At 38.6% G+C, this 21,866-nt stretch overlaps 2 protein-coding genes across 2 annotated transcripts; one reads left to right on the top strand and one right to left on the bottom strand.

Annotated features, from left to right (window-relative positions):
• Nucleotides 1-1,109: 1,109 nt before the first annotated feature.
• On the top strand, nt 1,110-5,466 carry LOC309698770 (recoverin-like). Its single transcript, XM_082521446.1, has 4 exons — nt 1,110-1,203; nt 2,147-2,705; nt 4,214-4,325; nt 4,639-5,466. The coding sequence occupies exons 2-4, from the start codon at nt 2,325-2,327 to the stop codon at nt 4,722-4,724; spliced, it is 579 nt and encodes a 192-aa protein (XP_082377572.1). The 5' UTR covers nt 1,110-1,203; nt 2,147-2,324; the 3' UTR covers nt 4,725-5,466.
• Nucleotides 5,278-19,438, bottom strand: LOC309698769 (germ cell-specific gene 1-like protein). The gene is made up of 7 exons (XM_082521445.1): nt 18,680-19,438; nt 16,359-17,373; nt 14,006-14,200; nt 11,975-12,034; nt 11,724-11,882; nt 11,196-11,307; nt 5,278-9,696 (listed from the first exon to the last, which is right to left on the bottom strand). Exons 2-7 carry the CDS (start codon nt 16,552-16,554, stop codon nt 9,108-9,110), a joined length of 1,311 nt encoding a protein of 436 aa, XP_082377571.1. The 5' UTR covers nt 16,555-17,373; nt 18,680-19,438; the 3' UTR covers nt 5,278-9,107.
• Between the last annotated feature and the right edge of the window lie 2,428 nt (nt 19,439-21,866).

Raw genomic sequence — 21,866 nt, 5'->3', positions numbered from 1 at the left:
CCTGGAGGACGGGGCTGTGGCCCCCCCCACACCCTCTAGCAGATCATTACATGTAGGAACCTTTTAAAAACCAAAAAACCAGCGCGTCCATGCTCACAGGTGTACACACGGGTGATCACACCCACAAACTACACCCTTTTTGGCTCCTACCTTAAAGCACACTGTGCGCTGTCGATCTTACGTGCTGCACAATAATGTTTAACATTTAGTATTTACTGTCATATTCCCATATATCATCGTGATGTTGTTTATTCTATTACTCTCGTTTTCTTCTGCTTGTTTTCTTTTTTTCTCAACAGGTGATCCAGGAAAAGAAAAAGAGGGGGGGGGAGACAAAGGTGATGAAGCAGATTTTCATTGTCTTCTCTCTCTCTTTTCTCCTTTTTCTTTCCCTCTCCTTCTGTTAACTTTCTTCTGAACTTTTCTTCTTGTTTTTCTTTCCCGTCCCCAAGTCCAGTCTGGCCTGATTACAATAACTTAGAATAAAAATAACTAATAAAGATCAAATAAACTATCACAATCAAGTGGACCAGTATAGCAAAAGGCCCACTTGGGAAAGTAAATCTGTTGGGCAAATTTTCTTGGCCTTCAGACAATAATTCTGATTGCTACAGTGCCAGACAGGACACAAAACCCCCCCCAAAAAACAAAAAAACAGAGTATTTACTGCCATAGTCAGACTGCCAGACTGTCCTGTTGCAAGCGTCAGGTGGAGCTATTTTAATGTGGCTTCTCATTGTAAATGTCCTTACAGGCTCTGTTTTCATGTCACAATGACAATGACAGACTGACCAGATCTCCGACAAAGTGCAAAATATTCAGAAAAATGGCACAAAATGACAACCTGATCATAGTATAACTATATGTGTGTCAAACCAAAGAAATGAGAATATATCAATAGTGGTTTGAGCCTTTTGTTCAGTCTTGATAATGAACAAAAATACTCTTCCTGAGTATAAGTAGTAGTGAAAGTTATTTGTGAGAAACATCATAAAAAGTTCTTATGAGTGATGCCACCTCTTGACTATGTACATATACATAAAAAGGAAGCAGCAGCTCAGGGGCTCACACGGGTGCTGATGTGGCTCCGCCTCAGGGTGATCCAGATTAATTGACTCTACCCATCAGGTGGAGGTTGATTTCCTCAGCTACTCACAGACAGAGCATCACTGTTTGCCCTGGACTCCCCAGCTGATCACACAGGTAGGAGACAGAAAGAGCTGAGCAACACTTGCAAGATAAATTCTGATTATAAGGAGTGTGGAAACACTAAGGATACTGTTAGACTTATTACTTTATGGCATCTTAATCAGGTGTTGTTCAACTCCATTTAATGAGCAATGAATTTTTATTTCTTAATGGTTAAATTCAAGTTTTTTGACTTGAAACTGAAACTTTTCTTTGTTTTAGTTTCTCTGTTTTACAGCTCACAAGAAACATTTATCCAAAACTGAATTTTTGAAAATATAATTAAGAGAAATTTGGTCCTATTCACTTATGTTTCTCACAGACGAATTCATTCATTTTATTAAAATAATCACTTGCACAATTTTTTGGGTATTTTATAATTTGCAAGGAAACAACATTTTTGTTTTCATGTAATGATGTTGGATCTAGATATTATATCAAACAAGGGTCTTCCAGTTGTACAAATGTTCACTACAAGCTTAGCTGCAGGCTGACTTTTGAAGACCCTTACCAGTGTGTAAATTTAAAGCTATTGATTGACTGTCACTTATAGATGCAATCACTCATGTGAAGATACATTTATGGTTCGGCCATTTCAGTTTTTGTTCAACATTGGTAATGAAAATGTAAACTTTGGAAAGCACAGCATTTTTCCCCATGAAGTAATAGATAGATAAGACTCCTAAGTATGGATGAAGCTCATTATAGAAACTTACCGGGACTAAATAACTCTGAGTACAAGGTGCCCTCAGGGGCCAAGATCATGTCTATTTGAGTCCTCAGTTGCAACCTGGCTTGGTGCTTATTTTAAGAGATCAACAGGGTAGAGACTTGCACACTTCGATGTCGATAAGCAAGGACTTTACTTTTGACCTGAAATGAACCTTGTCACCTATTGCTGGAAGTACAGATGGTTGAGTGGCTTAAAGAGCTTACCATACGACTGTTCTTTTCACAGCTTTTGCGTTGGTGGGCTGAATAGCAGGCGAAGACAGGATCAAGAGGGCTGTTACCCCTTTAACAAAGCAGAGGAGGTAACTTCTTAGGTTAAAGTTGGGTTATAATTGCCCTAGAAGAGCCAGGGGCCACATATTCACTCTCAAATAAAGCTCTAAAACATCACTAAAACACCAGCAATGGGAAATAGCAAGAGCGGAGCTGTGTCCAAAGAGATCCTGGAGGATCTGAAGCTCAACACCAAGTTCTCAGAGACTGAAATTGTCCAGTGGTATGAAAACTTCAAGAAGCAGTGTCCAAATGGCCGCATCACAAAAGAGGAGTTTCAGACAATCTACACCAAGTTCTTTCCAGAAAGTGATGCCAATACATATGCTCAACACGTCTTCCGCTCCTTTGACACAAATGACGATGGCACTCTGGACTTCAAGGAGTACATCATTGCCCTCCACATGACATCAACAGGAAAGACCACCAGGAAACTCGAATGGGCCTTCTCGCTGTTTGATGTGGACAAGAATGGATACATCACCAAGTCAGAGGTCTCGGAAATCTGCACGGTGAGTGAAAGGGTGGTGATGAAGTGCTAAATCACTGCTTTTCCTTTAGCTTTGGCTTCTAGATGTTTGCACACTGTTTACAGAAACAGGTGGATTCACAAGAACAAAGTTAGACAAACGTATTATCTGCATAGAAGATCATGTTAGACTGTCTTGAACTACATGTGCAACCTGTAAAATAGCAAAACAGGCCACTATAGTTGAAATTAAGACTCCAAATATGCTTGAATTCTGAGCCTAAATATGGGTTTACATTTTCATTTTCTTATATATGATCATAAATAAAAAACAATTTATTAATGCTGATAAATAGATTGCATTTAACTTAATCCTAAAGAAATAGACATAATCTTGCAAAGTTTTACACAAATGTTGAAATGTCTATAGGTAAAATCCTTGGTCATGTCCTTGGTAACAGGTAATGTCCTTGATGTAAATATGTAAAAATTGTGTATGTTTCTGTCCTGTGTCTTGTGTACTGTTTGTTTGTATATGTGTCTTTCTTGCTGCTGTTACACCCAAATTTAACTTTGTGGGACAATTAAAGGATTATTCTATTCTAATATGTCACAACGTAGCCTCGGTTTTCCACATATTCGTTTTTTTACTCTTAGTAAGTGAAATGTTCTAATTTTAATACATTTCAAAGAAGCATGACAGTATGTTAGCTATTAAACTTTGAATAGCAAATGAAGTATAACGGAAACAAATGTGTGATGGGCACACAGGATTATTTAAGACAGTGTTTGAGCTTGTTTGATGTCATAAAACCTTGCAAAAATAAAGCACATTGAGGCAATATTTGATATGATCTGGAGCTATAAATGTACAAATAATATAATAATACAAAGTAAAATTTAACCGAAATAATTTGAATGGAATTGAAAATTAATCAGTTTTATCTACCGGCCACTCGAATTAATTTTTAGAGAGAAAACTGCAAACCTTCATCAATAAGCACCATCATTATTTGTTGACAGTATGCAGACAAATATAAAAAGGCACTTAGAATTATATAAAGCCAGTGCCTTCTCACTTTAGTTTTTTGTGCCCACAGTAGTGCATCCTCCCTGATATGTAACAAAATTATTCGGTTTACATTTGGAAAAATAAATTTTTTTCATATATTCTTAAGACAGGCAGCTGAAGAGTATTACTGTGCTGTGTAGTGTTAATGTATCTTTATATTGCTTGGAAACCTTATTAGAATAGCCACATTTCATTCTTAAAGATTAGTATTCATATATTCACTAAATAAAGCCAGAGAGACCAAAAGAGCTGGTTGGTTAATCTGTAGAATCACAGCAGTTTGTTGCTGTTTTTGTTTGCGAGGCAGCTCATCAGCTCATAGATGTGACAAAGCGGTTCAGATTAAAGGAGGATTTGGGGGCAATGGCTCCATTTCCCTCTGCAGCCACAAAAATAGATTTTACTGTATACAGCTGTAGCTCACACAAGTGAAATCTTTTCTCACTTTTCACCAAATTTTGTTATTTTTCCCTTGACAGGCAATTTTTAAGCTGATTCCCAAAGAAGAGATTGAAAAGTTGCCTGAAGATGAAAACACAGCTCAGAAGAGGGCAGATAAACTCTGGAATTATTTTGACAAGGGTGACAACGGTAAGAAATAGTGAAGACGTATATGGACATTGAATATGGACAGATAAGTAGATCACACTTGCAATAGTGAAAACACTGGTTTAGAAGTAAATCCCTGAGGAATGTGACAAATCTGGTAGTCATAGGTTAGGCTACTGGATTGTAATACTATCAAAGTAAATGACATTCCTCAATTACACAGTTTGTATTTGCAATGCCTTTTAAGTGTATCTATGTTTAATGTCCATCTTTGAAGACTTCCTTTCAGTTTTTGATATTACTCCAAATAAACAAAACTAATAAACTATAAGAAACTTTTTTTTTCTCTTTGCAGACCGAATTGCAGAAGGAGAGTTCATCCAGGGAGTTTTGGACAATGACGATGCTCTTCGCTTGATTCAATACTCACCTTTAAAGTAGCTGTTCAGACATTTTCACTGTATATTTCTCTAGTTCTGTCACTGTCTTTTTTTGTCCACTTCACCTGACAGCAATTTCACAAAACATGAACACATTGTAGGTGTGATGATAATGACCAGATGGTCTAATTTAAACAATGACACAGAACCTCTTCAATGGTTTTATAACATTTATTGTATACCCATATGTGCTGTCTAAGTTATTTACAGCACATAAATGTTGAGGAAAAAAATGGGACAAACTGTAAGCATTTCAAATTTCAAAGTATCACCGGTATGTGTCTACCATACAGACAACATCCCCTCTTAAACCTGTGAACAAAGTTTTACAGCATGTAAATAAAATGTCCATCTTCTGATCACTTCTTCCACATTTAGAAAGTAAGTATTTAATTTGAATTTCTTAAGAAGATGAAAGCTACAAAGTGTCATTCAGAGTAGCCAAAATTATTACTATCACAAGTTATGTTCTACCTCCTTTTCTAACCCAAACCAACATATAGCCCACGGTGTAACTACAGTAAATGCAGGAGGTTTCCATTATCCTGGTCTAATTTCATGTCTTTTACATTCTTTATTGTATCCATATGTCACAGTCTTAAATGTTCAATGTCCTAGTTAAGTGTTGAATATGGAGAATAGACTTGTTATTGTGAGACAACATGTGAAATCAAGTCTTGATCCTGTACAATACACTGAATAAAACATGTTGGAATTGTAATAAAATGTTATTATCAAAAGTCTTTATGTCGATGTAAATCTAATTTAAAAACTGTTATTTCCTCTTAAAATTAAGAAATTAACAAAATAACAAAAACATTGTTAACTGGAAAATGGCTTCTGTAACATTTAAAAAAAAAATAAAAAATTTAGTACACAAACATGCAGATTTTGATTGACTGATGCATGCCACCTAATTGAAGTTTATATTTTTTTGTTCAAGTCTGCATTTTGTTCCTTTTTGCCACATCATAACAAATTTACTCTCTGAAAAGGATTTGGCTTTCCGGTATAGTTCAAGTCATAGTGATGTAACTCCACTGTTGATGATCCACAGCTAAGTATGCAGTACTTGCACAAAATGTCAAGACAAAGTTAATAAAGCAACCATGACAATATTGCCATTTTTTCTTTATTAGAGCGTGCTCGAAATGAAGAAGTGAAGAAAAAATGTCAATCTGTAGTTGCTGAAGTATTCCACTGCTATTTACACAGCTGCACAGTTTTTGTGTCACAAACAGCAAATGTGCTGAAGTAAGTGACAACTAAATTTCTTGTTAATGACTGTGTCTCTCTATTATTACATCCTTTCCCATTTATCTTCTCCCATATATATTATTTGATGACTTAAAACTTAATAATGCATTATCTGTAACTGTGCTATCAAAAAAAGAACTACATTTGAAAAATAAAAAACCCTAAAAAGCAAACCAAAAAAAACAAAACTATTTATAGTACAATCCTTGTATCCCGCTGTGAATAATTCAGATTTAACGAATCCTTGGTGTTCTCACTATGGTCTGTAGATAATCCAAAGAAACAAGTATTACTGTGTGGATTTTTAAATACCTCGGCATCAAAGTCTCCGCTTTTATGTTGCTGCAGTAGCAGAAATTTGTCACCAAACCAAACTGATCGGAAAATCACCATGATCATATTTTATCTACAAATAAGAGCCAAATCCTTCATGCATGCATCTCCAGATGCCCTGTTTAACAGTGGACACTTTCTTAAATTACACAAGACACAGAAGTGTCTGCATAAAAGATTAATGTTGTTTCATAAGAAAAAAGACCTACTTTCTTGTTCTAGTTTCTTAGAGACATCTGCCTTACTTTTTTTATTCACTTCAAGTCACAGAAGAATAAATTTACTTCAGATGCTTCCTTCAAAAACATGTTTGGTGTCTGGGAACCTTCAGGTGTTCCCAAAATGTTCAAAATGAAACGTGACACAGGTCTGTTTATGCAAATTTATACAAATTTTAAAAAGCCTCTAATTTGTATATGTTGTTGGTTGTGGAACTGTTGCATAATTCAACTGTTTATATACATTTTAATTACTCTCCACATACTGCTCAGAGACCTTACAGTTGACTTTTATCTGTTTCTGTCCCCGCATGATGTCAAGCTCTCTCTCTCTCTCTCTCTCTCTCTCTCTCTCTCTCTCTCTCTCTCTCTCTCGTTCTCATTCCCCTGATTGCAGAGATTACTGACATAATCTTCTGTCCAGCATTTGAAAGCATCTGTCTGAACATCCAAATCTCTCTGTGAATGTAATTGTTGATCCTTCTTTTTTCTTTCTTTCCTCGATCTACTGTATCTGTGTCTGAGGGACCCAAATGAACCATTAACAGGTATTGGTTCTGCAGATATTTGATTCTATTCAGCGAGTTAAAACTTGGATTTTTAGATGGTTCTGAGTGGAAGGTAAAGTGATCACCAAAGTAATTAATGTTTTATAAATGTTGCCAGTTGTTTATTTAAATATTTAATACAATATATGAAGGTAGATCTCATAATAGCAAGAAGAAAAAAAGTCACAATAATTCCAAAGTGAGTAGAAATCATCCGAAATTATTTCAAGGTCAAGGTCAATATATGTAACATGTCAAAGCCAAGCTAAAGACCAAAAAATTAAAAATCGTAACTTCTTGTTTAAATGTAAAAGCAGATGTATTTTTTGCCTTTATTTATTTTCTGTGTATTTTGACTTAAAGATGTCAGCGAGTGTTGGTTCTTTAATTTATTGTAGTGATGTAGTTACATTGCAAAAAGATAAATACGCTTGCAGCATCTTCATAAATGATAAAAACTGATAAAAAACTCTGATGTCAACACTAAGTTTACAAGACAGCATTGATCACAGTATACCCCGTTATTGCCACAGGCTAAAGACGAGCCACGTCATACCCAAATATTTCAGACAAAATAGTGGGTTGATTATTTCCAGTTTATTCTTCAGAAATGTAAATAAACTACATTTTTCTGACAGTTTTGAGAAATATCTGCAGGTTTAGATGACAAACACTCGAAATTCTGGTTCTTCTTGATTTCATCGATGCAAATATACATTACCTTGGAGCTGTAGCTCTAGCATGAATGAAGCCAATGTGGAAATACCAAAAACCTGCGGTTCGGGTGTCCCAGTGGACCCGCGCATACTGCTGGATGCAGAAGGGCATCTATAGAGTCTGGCCTCTTCCTGACAAGTCTCTTCCTGAAAAGGTTTTTACAGAGGTCGACTCTATAAATTTCTAAAGTAGAAATAACGCACTGGTACATCATGTTCAGAAAGTTTAGAAAGTCTATTTGTTTGAATGCAAATCTATGTGGGTGCACATAGCACCGAATGGTACAGTTAAGTTAGGTTTGAAAGCCTAAACCCTTAACTTGAATGAACTTGAAAAAGAAAATAAATTCTTGTCTTGAAGAACTTTAGTATCATTGACTCCATTAAAGTCTATTACAAGTGACGAGTCCAGTCATGCAATGAATGTGCTTCATGTTTATTCATCACCTTAATGTGGAGAGAATTTTATACAATCATGCAAAAACAGATTAAAAATAAAAATATACATACAGCAAATGTGATTGCAAACTTGTGTTATATTATTTGTTATGTATTGTTGCCCCTTGAATACATTCACATCATCTCTAACATCCAACGAGTCACTGAATTACATCAAATCCCTGAAGAAATGTAAGGCTTGAAAAACAAAATGATTTGTGCAGTTTTATAAAATCAAACTGTGAGTGTGTGTGCGCGCGTGTGTGTGTGTGTGCGTGTGTTTAAATTTCAGTTGCCTAAAGTTATATGTACTTCCAGCCAGGAACAACTGTAAGCTAACTCCATGTGTAAGACATGTAGAAGGGCAAATCTAATAAATGTTACATCATAATATTCTGATTCAAGTATTAAACCCTATTCAAATATTCGCTTGCCAATATAATAATCCCAACTTTGCAGCTCTGTGAAGCTTGCATTGTCTTTAAGCCAGTTATTTTGGTTCTTCTACTGCACATACGTCTGCAGAGTTTGCCATGTGGACAGAAACATTACTGAGATAGGATGAAAATGTTACTGTGGTAACTCTTACAGTAATAAACCACAACACTAATAGTTCGGGCTCTTTTGCTCGCTACTGGTCCAGAAATTGAAATTCTCATACTGTAATAGATGTAGTACTGAAAATAGTCCAGAATTGATTTGAAACTTCATTTGTACAACCCCACATGTACAAAACTGCAGTTAAAGGTTAAAGGTGTGTGTGTCTGTGCAAGTCCTGTGAATTTTTAAAAAATATATTTTATTGTAGTTTTAGTGAGATAAGTAAAATCTGCCGTGGAGAGATGTTTGTCGAGGTCTTCTGCCCCGAGAAGTCTTAGCAGAGTGAGTCCTCTCGCTCCTCCTGGAGGGCATAATTTATCTCGTCCATCTCACGTTCACAATCTTCACATCCTTCGGTGCCGCAGCCTTCCACCACAACCACACCATGAGGGTCTGCCAGCTTCCCCCCTCCTACTCCACCTGCTCCCATTCCTCCCCCTGCTCCACCTCCCATCCCTCCCATTCCAACACCATTTCCCCCAGCACCTGCCATAGATGGCATTCCTCCCAGTCCCATCCCAACGCCAAGATTACCCATGCCTCCAACTCCAATTCCTCCTCCACCAACGAGCAGTGCTCCCCCAGCGCCACATGCCAGAGGTCCAACAGCTGGTCCCACTCCTCTGGGCCACATTGGGTCCATTAGAGCCCCCTGTTGTCCAAGCTGCATCAGCTGACTGACGGAGTAAATCCCTCCCGGCCCAGCTCGAACAACCTCCTCATAGGAGGGGGCACTGGTGGTATTTCGGGCCTCCTCCAGCCTTACCCGAGCCCGGTGCTTCATCTCAATGATGGTCTTGGTGTAGGAGTTCAATGTGGCCACAGCAGCTGCCATGCAGCAGCTGAATGAAAGCCATGCCATGCTGGAGAGGGGGAAAGATTGAATCTTTCTAGTATGATGACCAGCCAATACAAAAGGTTGTGTAAAGATTCGATCAGATCAGAAAGTGGTACAGTGAAGCTCTTTAAAGTGCCATATGACTACTGAAGCTTGGAGAGACAGCATCTATAACTGTGGTCAGTTAGTTTACATCCACTCACCACGAGCAAGAATGTCATGGAAATTTGGGGCTTTTAATTGTTTCTTTGAAGGGTTCTTTTCCCAAAGTGGAATGACAATAAACCATACATTTTAATGATTTAAAAAAACAAGAACTGGATACACAAGTTTGAATGTATTTGAAATTTTCTCTAATCCACACATGGTCAGGAGTATCAATGAAGGCTCAAACATATACGTACACTCACTTCAAATAAGGCCTATTAAGTTCAAGAACAGCCTGGGAACCACAAAGGCTCAAGCCTCCCATGAACTGGAAACCAGTTTTACATTGCCATGGACTGAGAGTACAGACCAAGAAAGATGTCCCAGGTCCCAAACCGACACCTTCAAGCTAAACTGAAATTTTCAACTGCCCACATGGAAAAGCCAAATTCCTCCTGGAGAAAGATTCATGGTCAGATGAGACAAAGACTGAGCTACAATGATAGTAGGAATTGTTTGGAGGAGTAAAGGTGAGGCTTTCAAACCTCAGACAACTATACAAACTGTTAAGCTTAGTGGTAGAAGCATCATGCCGTTTCCTGTCAGTGGTACTGATACATTTCACAAAGTGGATAATAAAAATGGAGGAATATGTTCAAATTATTCAACTTTACCTCAAACCAACAGCTAGATGTTTGCACCTTAGATGCAAATGGGCATTTCAACAGAACAATGATCAAAAACACACATCAACACTGGTTTTGAAATGGACAAAGCAACTAGCATTATGCACCTAGAATGGCCTACCTAAAGCCCTGACCTCAACCATGTTGAAAATCCAACAAATCAGCCAATGAGATTGGTCAAATATCTAGAATAGCTAGAATTATGCCAGACGCTTGTTGATGACTACCAAAAGTGTCTGGTAAGGGACATTTAACCAGATATTTGTGGCGGTATATGTATCTTTTTTGCTTCTGACCCCGTGTGGATCACAGAAAATTCCAGATAAATTAAAAACTCGTGCTCTCAATTATTGTTTTTAAAGTCATTAAAGATGTGTTCTGTGCAATCATTTGACCCTAGAAAAAGAAATATAGAAAAATAATTAAAAGCCACCATGTCAATCATTCATGTGAACTCCTGACCACAGCTGTAGGTAATTGAGACCATGTTAGTGTTTGTCACAGCCACTCTCAAAACAGCTTTCTGTATAGCTTGCTAACCAGATAATGTTTACACACCTTGCAGATATAAAATATTTTGACAATATTGGGTGATAATCAAACTCTGTGGGATATTTCATCTAATCTGACGATTGTTGGGGAATATTTTACTTTAATACAGAATAATTACTTTGGTTTAATTGAAACTTACGCAAAAGACCAGCCGTAGTCCCAGCTCTGTGGCCTCCAGTCTTTAGGTCCGATGCTCACAGTCATCTGAAACACTGTTGTGTACATCATGTGAGCTACCATCCCCATCATGCCTGGGAGAGGACAGAAACATGGAGATACGGTTACCTTTGCTGCAACCTGAAAAAATATGGTTAAAAAATAAAAAAGTAAGATAAAATAATTCAAATTTTGGAGGTTATTATTGTAGGAATGACTGAAACATGGCAGTCCTGCCATCCATCCATCCATCCATCCATCCATCCATCCATCCATCCATCCATCCATCCATCCATCCATCCATCCATCCATCAATCCATCCATCCATCCATCCATGCATCCTAGCTCTACTCTGAGCCCCTCCTGAATTACTGAGGTCCTCACCCACACACCATCTGAAGGAAAGTAATTTCCACCATTTGTATCCAACCCTTTTCCTCTTGAGGTTTTTAGATCAAGCAAGCAAGTGCCCACAGCCTTTTAGGACTCAGAAAATGTTCTTTGTTCTCACCTGAGAGGACAGTGCACATGGCTGCAAAGGCATTGATCTTGAGGGCGTTCATTTCCCTCTTGGCGCAGAGGCACAGTGCTTCCACACACATCAGTAAGAAGCCCATAGCCAGGAGACCGATGTACATGAACTCACTGATGACAGACAGCCAGAGCACACCTGGAAGCATTTAAGGATATAGAGACAATTTCTTCAGGTTAAATATTGAAGATTTTCTCTGTTGTGAGATGAAAATTTGGTATTGGACCAACCTTGTGTCTCTCCTGGTGTCAGCTCAATGAAACTTCGACACTTTTCTTCCTGATCTGCACCTAAAAACAAGGGTTAAGAAGCTTGTTATATTGTCTTTAAATCTATAATGTTTACAGGGGTCTACCTGTTTTATACAAACTAGGTTTGGGGAGAATAATCCTTTGTAAGCACTGAGAGGCACACACATACTTAAAGGTCAAATTTAAAGCTACAATCAGCTTTGAACCACAATCAGTCATAGTTGCAATCACTCCATCGAAGGGTATAAGACAGTGATTGCTTTCTGTTTACAGGATACCCAACACCACTCTGTATATGCTTTTATATGTGTGTGTTCATAACTATGTAGCCCATATGGCACTTAACAACAATAACAATGTTTTCTTTGGTCTCTATTATCATTTAGTTCGTGAAAAGAAGAAACCCTCTCAAGCTTCTTTTGCCATTAAGAGAGGATGGTTGCACTTTATTGTGTGACTCACATGTGTTAACTCAATACTACCAACAGTTTTTCCATCAGTCTTTTGCGTAGCAACAATAATCCAGGCTTAGAAAGCGGCTTAAATGAGGTGCACTATATTAAATGATAGATTTGGACTCTGAAAATCCACAATCCTGATGCAGTGAACAAAATGTATTCAAATCTTCCTCTGAAGCAAATACGGGATTTCATTGGGCTGAGTCAGCGAAATCACATGGGTATTTTCCAAGTTTGCTGTTTGTGTTTTATTCGTTGGACAGCATGTCCCTGTTGAGCTCCAGTGAAAGGACATTAAAAAAGAGGGAATAATAATTTATACTTAAAGAGGCTGGCATCTCCACTTGATTTGTAAAGCTTGGATAAAACCTCACATGAAGATTAAAACATATGAATGTGTTTGTGCGTATAAAATCTTTAGACTTGTCCCCTCATGTTGAGATGTGTCCTTATAGAAAGCACATCTCCAACTTGTCCTCATCAACCAGATTGCCAGTGACTGTTAAAACAAATAATATAGGTTCTTGCAAAAAAATTCTAATTTGCACAAATCTGTGAAGCAGTTAAAACACAGACAGAGGAAGAGGTGAGGTTCATTCTGTGGGACATCTGGACTGATGCAAGTTTCACAAGATTTAAGAGTTTAAGAATCTGCCAGGCTTTAAGTTACATACCTGAGCACTGCCATTTCACACCGTCAGTGCTGCAAGATGGCCTCATGACCAATAAGGTTACAGCTGTGCATGTGATAATAAATGGTTCAATAATATTATTTGCCAGGTATTTGTGCATAAAAATACTCTGCAACATTAATTGTTCTTACAGTGAAGGCAGGAATAATCTAATGGCATAATAACTGCATTATTAGCTCTACTGACTGTTTACTAGCTTTTAATGCTCCTTTGACTGTGGCTTGTCCTTGAAAGAGGACAGACAAATGACTTGTCAAGGAAGTATTTGCAGATCACACCAAACTTTCACCCGAGACACTCAGATTTTATGCTTTTTGGATTTATTTTACTTATCTTTCCTCTTAGTTTCTTATTTATTTTGGATAATTTTAATATGAAAATGCGTTCCAGCCACTTTCTAGTTTCAATTTCACTTGCAAGTAAAAAATGCTGTAAACTTTAGTCACAGGGCTTCATGCAGGCTCTGTTTATTCACAGTTATGTTTACTGCAGTCTGAAGAGGCTATTTTAATTAATGCACATGAACAGGGTTAAAATAATATTTGAAAATCTGCTGTTGCCCATTTTTAAGTGATGTTTGATGCATTTTAATGTATGCATTAACTTATTCCTCTATCTCAACCTGCCTTTAGTTTTTGGGTCATTATGGTAAGTAAAATGTTGTAATTAAACTTGTTTTAAAAGGTAATTTATTTCCACCTCATTTACTTTTACATAGCCCCTTTGACATGAGAGTGTCATCTTGAGATTATGAAAGAAATCAGTTGAATGTTGCACAGAGAGTTTTTTATGGAGGTTATTCAGGCACAAAAATCCCCCAGTTATTCGATCCCTGATCAAAGTCTGTTCCACTCACCAACCTTCATTGTGCTTCTCGCAGGACAGCCAGAAGCCAGTGTGGAAGTATCTCAGCATGTACTTGTCCTCTCCTGTCTCCCAGATGTAGTGGACAGCGTTGGCCAGCTGCTTTTTCCTTATCCTTTCCAGCTCCTCCTTCTGCTGAGGAGACAGCGTGACATTGGAGGCTGGGTTCCTGGGGTCTGGGGTGGGCACCTCTGGATGAAGAGGACAGGAGTTTTAGGGGGACAGAAACGGTATAAAAACATACCTTTTTGCTTGAAATGAGCAAACTTAAGTAATTAACAGAATCATTTGTGTTCTTGTTTTTTTCCAAGGAGCTTTTGCTCTAATAAGACTAGAGCTGCGGAAATATGAGAAAAGTATGCCAGCAAACAGTGCTGTAAATCCTGAAGTAGGTCTCCTTTGGGTCACAGTGTGTAACACAATCCAGCCCTGAAACCTTGTTCTCCGTGTTATCAGCCCTTGTTTTATGTAATAAAAATTAAATACTACACAGAGATAAAATTGGTTTAAAGCTGAATGATGGTAAAGTGGGTTAGCAAATCCAGACAACATGCAGCTGCTGCCATAAAGTGCTGAGATAAGCAACAAAGCCGGGATTATGTGAATCTCTGGCAATAAAGTCTAAAAATACTTCAACCCAAGCAGCTGTGGAGATCCTGTAATAGTAAAACTACTAATGCCATACTGTAATAAGCAAACAGGAAAATAGTAAAAGTGACAGGGAAGCCTGGACGATCCCACACCCCACAACAACATCACAGATGCACTTTGAAAAGATCATTTTTGATGACTTGGTGTGCGACAACACTGTGGTGCACTGAGAATTCCTGCGCTCAGACTTTCTGCACAAACTGCACGTGCAGCCGAGAGAAATTAGAAATCCAGCTGGCAGAAGGCAAAAGAGAACTCAGAGAAAAAGAGATAATTCATGTTTAAACTGACCTTAGGGTGAAAGCACTTTCTTAGAAGCTGGTTTTCATTCAATTAGGCATGTATCAAATGCTCCAACTGTCTGCTAGCTGTGAGTAAGTAGTGAATACAGCTTAGATTTGTTACATGCTCTTCTGAGTTGTCTTTAAACATCCATCAAAGCCAGTTAAGATGAGCAAGAAAACAGACGTTTTGAGGACTCTGCGCTTTGGCCCACCTGTGGCCCAGAACTCATGAGATAGGGTTTGCATAGGTTATGGAGAAGGTCTGGTCATGACAACCTAAATTTCTACCCACATAAGGTGGTGGAGCCAGTGTCAGGATTGGCACACGGCACAGTAAGGAAGCTGGGAATACTGGAAAGGGGAGCACCCATTTCTAATGGGAGCACAGCAGACACCGTCAAATACTCAAATAGTTGTTTTCTTCTGAGTGAAGTGACCTGGAAACAGCAGTGTGGCAGGCACATAATAAGAGCTCTTTAAATTCTCTATGGAAAGGAGCTCGAATCCTTTATTATCTCCCTTAGCTCTGGCTCATCCTCCAAGAAACCAAAGGAGACAATGCTGTCCCATAATTCATAGTGACACTACATCAAACAATGAGCAAAACAGATGACACAGATTATGTAAATGTTAAAAGTGAGTTTAACCTTGTTTATGCAAAACTATAAACATTAGGTTGCTATGATAAATATCTGCATCTTAGCAAGTCGTTGCCTTCTGTAACGAACGTCGTGTGTGAATTTATGAGTTTGTATCAGTTGTCTTCTCAGTTTGTTGCTGTTCTGTTTTTAGGGTTATCATAAATCATTTTAATTTGGTCACAAATATAGAAATCCCTAATAGTAAAGGCCATAGTTACACTGAATCATCTGTCCAACTGAAAAATAAAATATCAGTGGATGACAGCTTTTTATTGATTGTTTGGTTTTATATGACCGGCAGTAAAAGAACAAAGCACGAAGTATATACAGCAGCATATAGTTTCACCTCTTCAGACTAATGTCAGCAACATCCATCACATGATAAATAATTTTAGTGTATGTGCAGTCAGAGCCTGAGGATTTCCATCAAGATCAAAATTACAGAAATATTTTATTTTGGTTAATTTGTGGGCTATTTGATCACAGCTAATCCCAAAGTACGGAGAACTACAAAAAAGTAAAACTACCAACAGTGCAAAAAAAGCAAAAAATCTCAAAATGATGCATGAAATAAGAACAAAGTCCCTCAGCTACCCTAAAATTCATTTTTTTTTAAGAAAACTGTGCAGATAGTTGTGTCATTACTTCCATTTTGAGATGATTAAACTGCATCTGCTGTTACCATCAGTGACTTCAGCTGTTGCCAAATTAACCAGGATCCTTGAAATCTTTGAAATGTCCAGAATAAGCACTGTGTGGCCCGTGTGTCTTACCTGTGGTGTATGGCTGGCTGTTGTTCTGCCCGCAGTTTTTCATCTTGACTGGCGACAGGCAGACCGGCTTCACCACCTTGTGTGTCCCTTCGCACCAATAAGAGGTGCAGAAAGCCCAGACGGACAGCGTGAGGGCCAGAGAGGTGAGGAACAGTGACAGCAGGGAGCGGTTACGTCTGGACATTTTCTCCAGCATGACTGTGTCTCAACTCAAAAGCAGCCAAATGAGAAATGAAATGGTTTTGGCAAGTGTGTGTCAAAAATAGCTGCAAGAGCCAGACAGGTTCTGGTGACCTGTCTGGAGCAGAAGATTGGGGAGCTTTCTGCAATAATACAATAGAGATTGAAAATAAAGTGGTAGGAAAGAGACAGAAGTGAGGAGAGGGGATTAGTGGTATTTGAGAAGTGGAACGAAGGACGGAGGGGAAGATAAAAAGTAGTCTGTTGGAGAGATAGAAGTAGGGCAGCGCTGGAGAAGGAGAGCTAGCGCTGAGCAAAGGTCAAATAACAGTGGAATAAAGAAAGATGAAGCTATGGGATTTAATCTTTTCCAGCAACAAGAGACAGATGTGCGGGCCAGAGGATGCAGGGGGAGCTCTAACTCTCCTCCTGCTGCAGTGTCACTTAAAGGAAATAAGCATGATGAAGAGAAGCAGGCCAGGTTTAAATTTGGGACCTTTGTTTCCTTTTGGAGACTTTGGTCACAAATTTAGCCCATGTTTCTACTGCAGTCACCGCTCGGGTCTCATATTAATATCTTCTCCCCTCTCAGATAAAGACAAACATCTAAATCTTATCCTGTGGATTTTGAGACTAATCGGTTCCACTCTCAGGGCACATCCCGTTCTTCAACCTGTTCCTCCACCTCAGTGAGAGGGATTGAACTCATGAAGAAGTGATTAGTCCAGCGTCTCAGGCCTATCTCGTGGCCTGGTAATCTGTGGTAATCTTGCGGGGTTAGGTGGATGAGTTTAATGCTTACTGACACTCATGCTGTCATTGTCTGAACGACCACCTAAGAGAGGGAAAAACAGATGATGGAGGCAAAGATCTGGGATTAGGAGTCATGAAGACAGAGTCACGTCTATGTCCAAGTAATTTGAGCTGCACTTAATCCTGCCAGGTGCCACATTTGTAAATTGGTTATATTTAATACAACGTATTAGACTCAAATCATTAAACTACAATCTGATGTAGCAATATAATTCTGGGATAGGGTCCACCCCCCTGTGATAATATAATATAATATAATATAATATAATATAATATGATTCCATCAGACCATATTGTATTGTATCATGTCCTATTGCAACACATCATACATTATAAGCACAAACGTATTGGGCCTGACCTCTTGATCACCAGTTCTTGTGTTCTCTCTGCTTGTACACAAGCAATTACTTAAAAAGATTCCACTGAAGTCTGAATGTGTGCAGATTTTGTAGTAAAAGCAATTAATTACAAATTACGATCAGTGTGTCAGAAACATACAGATCATTAAAGACGTCTAGAACATGAAAAGCACCATTTTTTAAATAAAAAAAGTGTGTGTGTTTTCATATTTGAAATCATATTTCCCAGTATTTGACAGTTTTCTTTTCAAAATTTATTATCCACTAAATGTGAATTAAAGTGTTGATAACTATAAAAAATTAGGTATTTCCAATTTCCTATTTTAGATCAAGTTTGATGGGCATCACAGCAGGAGTTTCTCTGTGTACGCTATAAACACAGATTGATTGACGAGGCACTGAGGTTTAATTTCATCTTATCAAATCAGCGTGAGGCAAACCTATAATCCACACACTCCACAAATGCATGTACTGTTCTGCTGGATTATTTGGTACCACGCACCTGACCACGTCATCAGTATAAAAGTCTAAATGATGAAGACAAACTGCACAAAACCTGAAATTCAAAGATCCCTAGAAGGAGAGGGGCTGAGCTGAGAGTGCTACCGCTATTTATTTATTTATTTTTTAGATTTTCCACAGACATCACGATAAAATCATTGTCAGGTTTAACACAACAATGGTGACGATCCGATATGGTGACACCTTCCTCAAGACATTCATTTTTACTGACTCTGATCTCAGTCTTAGATTAGAAATGCTGGTTTTACTGAAGATGTCAGCGATAGAAAAACTGAATTAACACAGCTCGTTGAAGCATCACAGATTTCCATAAATACAAGTAAAAAAATATAGTTTCCCTGTTTGAGAGAGCTCTTTGTTTCATCTCATCAGTAAACGCTGAAATCCAGCTGCTGCCGATTGATCGGCTTACACTTGCAGAACATAATGAAAAAAAAATCTACTTACCTTTCCTTGGATCTCAGGAGAGGCTCTTTTTGTGTTTCCTTCACCTGTCTTCAAGCAGGGTTCCAGTTTCCTTCACCTTTCTTTTTCATGCTCCCTTATTACTCCCTCGTGCCTCTTTGGGTGAGTTTCCATCAGAAACCCACCCAGATTTCCCTCTAATCCTCCCAAGTCCATCTGTTACTTTCCCTCCCCTTTGCTCCCTGCAGTGTCTTTTCCTCCACTCTCACTCTCGCCTCGCCTGCCTTCCTCATCACGCCTCCTCTCTCAGTCATGGCCTTGCTGACCTGTCCTTCTATAGATTAATTTGTATACATGGTATAGAAAGGCTTAGATTGAGACGAGAGCTGGTGTTGTGATTGTAATTCTGCTCCTTTAACTCTGACCCGTCTTAACACAAGTGAGGTGCAGCTACTGTTTATACTGAGTGATGACTGCACAAATCACTGGGCCGTGATTAGAAAATGATTTTGAGTTTGCTGGATGTTTTCTTGCTTCAGTTGCCTTTGTGGTCTGTTGAAATGAAACATCTGTTTTGTTGCTACACCTTAAAAAACGTTTTTAAGAACTTCTCCATCTGTATCCTAAGATGATGCCAAAACCTTACCAACACTCTCTAATTATCAGTCACCAGTCAGAAATCATGTGAGGCCCAGCTTTGGTTTTCTTATCTGGTTAGTCATCAACATTGCATACTATTGTGAAAGTGCTTTAAATTGCTAATGTTATGAATTTGTGTTGTACACAGGGACATTAATATTTGATCCCCTGCTGTATTGAAATTCATTTGTATGGTAGTTTCATTTTAATTGAAAGAGACAGAAATCCAACAAAAGTCCAGAAGAAATTGCATCACATAAAAGTTATTGACTTAAATTTCACTGAGAAATTTAAGTGAAATTCTGGCTGGAATCCCCTGGAACCCAGCCAGAATTCTCCCAATCAATCAATCCACCATCGTGGTCAAGTCCAAAGAGCTCCCAGAGGACATCAGGAATACGACTGTAGACCTGAACATGGCTGGGATGGACTACAAGACCATCAGCAAGAAGCTTGGTGAGAAGGTGACAGGTGTAGGTGCAATTGTCCGGAAGAGGGAGAACTCTAAACGGCCATCAGTCATCCTTGGTCTGCAGCTCCATGTAAGCTCTTGAATCATGGGGTGAGGGTGATCATGAGAAGATGGTGGATCAGTACAAAACTACATGGGAGGAGCTTATTATATTATATTAAGTATCTGAAGCCAGTTGGGAGCACAGTCACCAAGAATACTGTTGTTAACACTGATGGATGTATCCCCCTCCTCAGGAAGGAATGTATACAGGCCATCTTAAGTTTGCCAGTGAACATCAGAGATGGTTCAGAGAAGTCTTGGGAGAAAATGCTGCCATCAGATGAAAAACAAGTTGACCTCTTTGGTATCAACTCAACGCACTGTGGTTGGAGGAAGTGAAATGCTGAGTATGAAACATTTGCTTTGGAGCTGTTTTCATGCTAAGGGTGCAGGATGACATCATGATGCAGATGGATGGGGCCCACTTCTGTTAATCTTAAGATGGGTCATCGATGACTCTTCCAGCATGACAGTGACTCAGAACACCAAGGGAACAAAGGAGTGGCTAAATAAGAAGCACATTAAGGCTGAGCGGCGTGCCTCCAGATGTCTTCTGTGGTTGCTTCTTGGTTTTGTTTCTTGCACTAAACAACACATTCCTCATCATGCATTGAAAGCCTAGGTTAGTTTAGTTTTTTCCTTTGTTTCTTACATTCAAAATAAACAGTGTTTTAATTGGGATTCATTTGGCATCTCCCTTTTTGTCATGGCTGTGGAGCCTGGTTTGTGACAGTATATCAGAGGGTCAGCTCAGATTGTGCCGTTTGGAGGCAGAGGTACAGAGGAAAGGGCGAGATCGATTGGACATGTGCAGAAGAGGGATGGCGGATAAATTGGATAAAGGATGCTGAAAATGGCCATACCAGGCAGGAGGAAAAGATAAAGACCACAAAGAAGACTCATGGAAAGAAGACATGAAGAGTACTGGTGTCACATAAGAGGATGTAAGGGATAGGCAAGTTGCTGTGACAACAGAAATGGGAACGATAGAAAGAAGAAGCAAGTGACTTTACTCTCTATGACATTATCTTAACTACTCTGATGCAGTTTGACCTTTTAAAGAAAACTGTTTGTTCTCCTGTTACTTTATTGGATTCATTCTCATCTATAGCAGCTCCACTCTGTGGGCTTGTTCTCATTTCAAGGCACACAGTAACCAAACAGGTACATTTACACCCCTTTAACTAACTGTTTTTTTTAACCAACGTACTCTTTTTCCCTGATTCCAGATTTATTGCTTTAAGTGACATTTTCACCAGCTGCCCTGACACAGCATTAATATTTAACCTTGTTTTTTAACCAGTCCTTTAAAATGAAAGCATTGGTTTCAAGTAACTTGAACTGCTCTTCACATCTACCCCCTGGGGTAGTGAGTGGGCATCACTGACTTTGAAAGCAATATGTTCAGCAATCACACGTCTAAATGTTACCAAACACACTGAGATAGCAAATGATGTGTTGTTGGGCTATTTTAAACATGTTTCTCCTCAGCCTGCGAGCGAGGATTTTATGATTATTATCCATCCAAACTGGTTTAAAGAGGGACTCAAGTACAACAAACTTTAATAATTATAATTATGAAAATTTTGTCAGGTTGTGATTTATTTATTTAATTAATTGGGCAGGTGTTAAAGGAAAACCTGCACTTAATATGGTGACACTTTTTATTCAGAGTCAGCTTACAGAGGTTTAATTAGTTCAAGGATTCGTAATGAGCAGAAAAAAATTGTTCATGGTCATTATTCTGAATCTATCCCGCTGTATGAAGGCGATGGCTAGGATTATATAACTCTACTTACTGTACAAAAAAACAAAAGGCGACACAAGGTCTCAACTGACCATCGTGTCCTAAAATGACTGAAGCTGACTGTCAAATTCCCAATCTGCCCTGGTCTGTTTTTAAGACACTAAAGCCCTCTATTCATGAATGGAGGGACTCAGCTCATCTGTCAATCCTATATTTTCTGCTCTTGTGCCCAATATCTGTAATGGCTTCATCTGCCCTCCACTCACCCTTGCACTTCTAAATTAATCAGGAGATTAATGAATGATGAGTGAATGAATAATTAAAGCAGG

Source organism: Aulonocara stuartgranti, assembly GCF_965226115.1.
Source record: "Aulonocara stuartgranti genome assembly, chromosome: 22".
In the NCBI taxonomy this organism is placed as follows: Eukaryota; Metazoa; Chordata; class Actinopteri; order Cichliformes; family Cichlidae; genus Aulonocara; species Aulonocara stuartgranti.
The sequence above is the reverse complement of the archived record's forward strand: the minus strand, read 5'-3'. Positions and strand labels throughout refer to the sequence as shown.